The 6,219-nt window shown below is 38.7% G+C and overlaps 1 protein-coding gene across 1 annotated transcript in view; it reads right to left on the reverse strand.

Annotated features, from left to right (window-relative positions):
- Positions 1–1,437: 1,437 nt before the first annotated feature.
- LOC146607760 (meprin A subunit beta-like) overlaps positions 1,438–6,219 on the reverse strand; it is a 22,756-nt gene continuing 17,974 nt past the window's right edge. The window contains exons 9-15 of the mRNA XM_085347954.1: positions 4,906–5,055; positions 3,200–3,415; positions 2,708–2,964; positions 2,241–2,451; positions 1,975–2,151; positions 1,598–1,854; positions 1,438–1,482 (exon numbers count right to left, since the gene is read on the reverse strand). Of these exons, the coding sequence (XP_085204080.1) occupies positions 1,438–1,482; positions 1,598–1,854; positions 1,975–2,151; positions 2,241–2,451; positions 2,708–2,964; positions 3,200–3,415; positions 4,906–5,055 (1,313 nt within the window). The remainder of the gene's footprint in view (positions 1,483–1,597; positions 1,855–1,974; positions 2,152–2,240; positions 2,452–2,707; positions 2,965–3,199; positions 3,416–4,905; positions 5,056–6,219) is intronic.

The raw sequence follows: 6,219 nt of genomic DNA on the forward strand, positions 1-6,219 counted from the left end.
CTGCAGTCTGTCTGGTGTTTCGGGACTCGGGATTTTCTCTCTTTTTCTCTCAGAAGTCTTAAAAAGACCCCTATATGTAGAACAAATGTTCATTTAACAGTCCAAAATGAAATATGGTTGTTATGTCCAGTATAAAATGATATTTAATAAATTACATCACTGGGATAAAAAGTCAATTTGTGTTTTTTCTGCGGTTCATTCTGTCCAGTAATATGGAGTGGAATGCCTCTTAGTGGTCACTGTTGGAACTGCAGTCAGCAGGTATGGTGAGAAACCATCTCAGCATGGTTCAAACTCGGGAATTCCATTTACCAGATTGATGAGGTTTGGTTAGAGATCCTCTAAAGTCTTGTACATTAGTAATGAGGTAATTGTATTAAGAACTGAAGATGCCTCGTGGATAAGAGGTGAAAATCTTCAAAAAAACCAACAACTTGAAGTCCCGTCGCCTTTTTCTCAAGCTCTTAAGACTAAAGGTAATTGTGTCGTTAAACTTAAAATCCAGGTTATTCACCTTTGAAAATCTAAAAACTAATGCTTTGATTCCCAAACCTTTTCCTAGGTTACTTTCCCCAAAAATATTTCTCCAACTCAATGGGAGGATCCAGAATAATGTTCAGGTAAAAACGCATATCATCAGCCAATCCTTTGTGTAATTTATTTTGGTTTACGTAATTCCCTCATTCTAATTTCACTGATGCACCTCAGCCATCAGCGTTGGACATGTGTCCTGCGTTCTGCACTTACCACCTGAACCAAAGCATTTACAGTAGTGTAAACACAGGTAAATTAAATTTTAGATGGACATGCATACATGCGTACACATCGATGGTTAGGGTTCAGAACCAGGGAAAAAACACTGATAATCCCCTGATGTGTATTAGTTGTGTCCAGCATTAAAAATAAATGACTAAACATCCTGACCTGATTCTCCCAGGAGTCTTGTGAAAACAGACTCAGCGTCACTAAATATCTTTCTTCTTTTCACTCATGACCCCAGTTTCACTCCCCATCCATTTTATATGCCACTATTGTATGTCATTAACTTTGTGTCATTGCTCCAGTAGTGCTTTTTTGTGTCTATCACTTTTATCTTCTCTTCTCTTCTTCCTTTCCCGGTTGTGGCAGATGGCTGCTTTCCATGCACCTGCTTCTATGAGGGAATTTTTCCCACCACTTCTAGTGGATTTCTCTATAATTTTCCATGTTGTCATTTTACACTATAAAACTCCCTGAGATGTTGTGTTGTAGCGCTGAAGATATAACTGATGTCAGAAAGTGGACAAATGCTATAAAGACAAATGCTGTCAGATTTTATTTAATTCAAAGTCCGATTGCACTTGGTGACAATCTGATTAAACAATTGCTGAAATCACTGATTCACTCATATTGTAGTTTCTGTTCTGGCCACTGTCACATGTTTCCTTTGACTGCCCATCACGGTGTAGAGAAAGGAGGTGATACATCTTTACTTGGTTGCTCCTGTAATAAAAAAGAAATTTAATGTGGATTTGATCAAATTTTCTTTAGACTAATCAGCACAGAAAGGACACAGTAACAACTGAAGATGTGCTGACTCTGTTTTAGTCGTACTCACTTCCACGAATCCAGATATGTTATGAATGATCACCCCCTCCTGCTGTCTCTTCATCTTATTCGTCCTCCAGGCTTTCCCCACAATCAGCATGGAAACCACCAGCATGAGTCCTGCCACTGATCCAGCGATAGCTATGACTACAGTGGTGTTATTGACAGCTCCCTGTGGAGCTGCTTGATCTGCTGCCTTTATCGGTCTCTCATCACCATGGACGACAGAGTCGGGCATAGGCTGCGGCTTCAACAAGTCCGATAGATCTGAGGGAAGCCAAAAATGGCAAGGCTAACCAAACAGGGGTGGGTCATAATATTTGTCTCAGAATTGTAATTCTGATCAAAACATTGTGGTTCCCATCTGTTGTCTAAAAGCTTCCTCACCTTCCAGACTGAAGAGGAAGAAGGCGTCGTCTCCTTTGATGAAGTATCTGCTCCTCAGTCTGTCGTGGGTGATGAAGCTACTTGTTCCAAACCCTGGGCCTCGATAGTAATAACTGCCATCAGACTCAGTTATTTTAGAGCCCACAATCTTGGGATTATCCCAGAAGAACTCAGTACCTGGAGAGAAAACATGGAAACGCAACAGCTCACTGAAAACACGGAATGACTTGACAAATAATTAGTTAACCTGTTGCCCTGCTTCTTACCATCAGAGGACATCTTCGCAGGGTCTGTTGTGATCATTCGGTTCATGTTCATGTGCTGCCTGATGTCGGACTGCTGATCCATCAAGGTCATGGTTGCTTGGTGCCATGGACATGGCCACTTGAGATTGTCGTCATTGGGGCCTGAGGTCAGGTGGAAGTAGATGGCCATATACCCTGGATTGCTGCTTTGCCCGTTTAGGTAAACACCTACCTGAAGAGGGCAGGGCAATATGAAGCTACCACAGGGTTTCCACGTTCATTACCTAATGTACACTGGTTCAAAAACCTTTTGTTTCTCTCCCATTTGAAAAAGACAGGCTCTAAAATAGTGACTAAATGTATTTGAACGTCATAAATAAACAAAAATAGTGTTTTATTTATTATGGAGGACCGTACTTTGAAGTGTTTCCAGTTATTTTTAATGCAACAGAATTAAAAAGATATATAAATATTAAATAGTAATTTACCTGGAAGGTGTAACCTGTTGGTGACATGAAGCGAGGGCTGCTCATTCTCTTTCCAGCTGGTGTGGTGGCCAGCAGCTCGTTGATGCCACGGATGTGCCAGATGTGATGAGGACACTTTGTGGATGACAGGTTAATGTCATCCAAAGAGAAACCTCCCTTTGATGGATTCATTCCCCTCACGCCCTCGAAAACCACTCGGGCCTTCTGCGTCACGTTCAGGTTGATGTTATGCAGCTCCCAGGAGCCCATGACACCTCCTGCAAAGATGGAAGAACAGATGTTAATTCTTAATTTATCAATTATATCCGAACTTTAACACATCCGTGTATAAAGTTTTTCATTCATTTAAAACTCAATTTAATTGTTCTTTTTACAAATCTCGGTTAAATGTATTGATGCGTTCGCTAAGTGTCACCAAATTCAGAACTTTCCAAATCACACCTTTAACAATAACCTTCACAATCACAACTCGGTCTGTATGTCATTTCTTACCTGAAATGCTGTGGAAGAGCTTCATTTTCCCGTTGGGGTTGGCCTTGTCGTACTCTCTCACCCAGATGTTGAGAACATCATCGTCTGCCCCGGAGTTATAGAGGAAGAACTGCAGACACTGGGCTCCAGATTTGGGATAAAGCCAGCGACTCTCCAGAAAAGCACGCTCGCCAGGTAGTGCAGAGGCTGTGCTGAAGTGCATGAAGTAACCTTTCCCTGGACAGCAAAAATCAATGGTGATATTAAGTATCAACATTGGGATGTTACAGCAAATCTGATTGCCTGTGAAAGACAAATAATTGTTGAAATACTGTATTTCAAACAACTACAGATGCTTGTTGCATCTCTCTTCTTTTTAAGGCATCTGCTTCTTCTTTTGTCTTTTTCTTTTGCCCAGTTTCCTCAGATTTTTTAATGACTCAACATCTTGAGATATGCCAAATTATCAGCTAATTGAGAATCAACTTCTTGGTGCAAAAACATTATCTTTAGTATTTTCCTAGGTTTGACTAAAGAAGTTGAAACAAATTATGTGTTTTTGCAACAGACTTCTAGTAACAAAGTGCCTACGGGTCCAATTTAAATGGTTTCTTTGCTAAATTTTCTGTTTTGTGTAGACACAACACTAGTCCATCAAATTAGTTAAGTGCTTATAATGCTTAAATGAATAATAGGTCAGTGGTTAGTGGTTCAACAAACAACAAAGCATTCTGCTTACAATGGTCATGTAGAAGGACTGAACTGAAACTGAGTGAAAAAGCAGCCAATGACGAAAGAATGAAAAATTATTGCTCAACACCACTTTAAACATCACAAGATGGACTCAAATTTAGATTATTTGATATTATTATTTTGATTATGGAATCAAAATATAGAGAAATTAGGAGTGTCATGAGAATTTTGCCAAGTACTGTACAGACTAGGCAGTAGCAGTAGTACCTAGAGGGTATTACCTCAGTAGCAAGCAGTTGTGCACCTTAAAGGTACAATAAAGTACTTTATTTTCTGAATGTTTTAAATCTTTCACATTGAAAAACCTTCCAATCTGTTTGTGAAGTCCTACAAACATTTTTCTCATTGCTTTCTCTATATAACAACAGGATATAGGTTTGAAGATTCTTAGCAGGCATCAGTTTTTATTCTCTTGATGTACCACTGGTATTAAAGCAGTGGGATACTGGGTTTGTCTTTTTGTTGTTAGCACAGCAGTAGTTCAACTTAACGAATAGAAAACCAAATAAAGAATGATTCTCTCTTTTAGTGAGATCAGTACTGAAGCATTTTATCCTTGCCGAGTTTATCGTATAAACACTTGCAAGTTATTTTTCTAACAAACTAAGCGTGTTTTTGTGAAAACAATAAATCCCTTTATCTTGATTCCAGTCTGAACTTTGCACAGGTCACTGCTGTAAATCACCTCGGCTCTCTTTGTTTTTCAGATACATGTAACCAAAGCAGTAGCTCTTAACTCAGATAAGAGCACACAGGTAATCATTCCTTGGAACTCTCAACATCTCTCTTCAGACATCCCCACCCTCCACAAACCAGAGTCCAGTTTTTGAAAGTGCACTAAATGTTTTTGTAGTGCACACTATTTATTTAACTAAGGGAGAACTGTTGGGATTAAGAATCCCTTTGTGCATGGAAAGATCCTTCCATGAAGGCTTAGCATAATAACACACATTTTTGTGATTATTCATGGTTACCTTTGCATTGTCCCAAATTGGTGAAATCAGTCTCAGGTCCTCCAGCCACTGAAGCAAGCTGCTCCCACTTTGCATCGCCAGAGCCCTGAATCATCCCGCAGATGTTCTCCTCCTCAAAATTACAGCTGTCCACAAAGGTGGAAGACGTGGCTGTTGAGAGGAAGCAATCACACTTTCACTGCTCGATCTAGTCCTACAGACAGAACACTGCCATTTCCCCTCTTTACAAAAAATACGTTTTAACTTTGGGGAAAAGAGATGACTAAAATTGAGAAATTAGCAAAAAGGAGAGGAAGCTGACACTTTTAATATAAGGTCTTTAAGGTTTATTGGTATAATTTTATAATCAATATATTCTAATTATATTATATCATAGTATAGACGCAGAGAAGCTGCATTCAGCTTTTATGCTCCATATATCTGGAACAAACTCCCAGAAAGCCTCAGATCAGCTGAAACACTCAGTTTATTTAAATCCAGGTTGAAGACTCACCTGTTCTCAGCTGCATTTGAATAAAGCACCAAATCCACACTTTTAAGCTTAAATTTCAAAACTTACATTTTAACTACTGATTTTATCTACTGTTCTGATTTTATCTACTGTTTTTTTAATCAATTTTAAATCATGCTTTTTATTGTTTTTGTTTTTTAGTGTCTCTGTAAAGCACTTCGAATCGCCTTGTTGTTGAATCGTGCTATATAAATAAACTTTCCTTGCCTAGTAAAAATTTTTTATTTTATGGAAACTTGTTTTGCAAGAGTTATTGATGTGCTCCGCTCTCTTCAGCTGTGTTATCACAGATCCAAGTTTTATTGGGCTGCATTGAAGTCTATTAAAAAGAAACAAAGTGCTGATAAAGAGCCTGACAACTAAGTTGTGATAATGCAGATAAACAGCAAGAGTACAACCATCCACATGTGGCTATATTATGTATCATAATAGTACAAAAAGCTTCTAGGTCTAGAAAACAACTTGCAGACTTCCAGAGCTCCTGTGTGTTGACCTGAAGACAGGAAACAAATCGGCACCTGTGCCTTACATAACACTGTACAGTGTAGCGTGAGGGAAGTTAATCTGTTGATTAAACTATGGTTTACTATTAAACTATGAAGACTGATTATGGTTTATTGTCCAAGATTATCACTGTATAATCTCATCATTTTCTGCCAGACAGACTTTAATCTGTGCAACACTGCTTGGTTATCATTGCACATTGGTTTTAATGAACGGATTCAATTTATTGTTTGTTCAAAGTGCCATCGGTCACTGTAGATTCAATATACGTGTAGAATTTTTATCTACTGTTTTACAAC

The sequence above is a fragment of the Diplotaxodon limnothrissa genome, linkage group LG23 (genome assembly GCF_057381915.1).
Source record: "Diplotaxodon limnothrissa isolate DT_005_m linkage group LG23, D_limnothrissa_male_GT1.1, whole genome shotgun sequence".
Lineage (NCBI taxonomy): Eukaryota > Metazoa > Chordata > Actinopteri > Cichliformes > Cichlidae > Diplotaxodon > Diplotaxodon limnothrissa.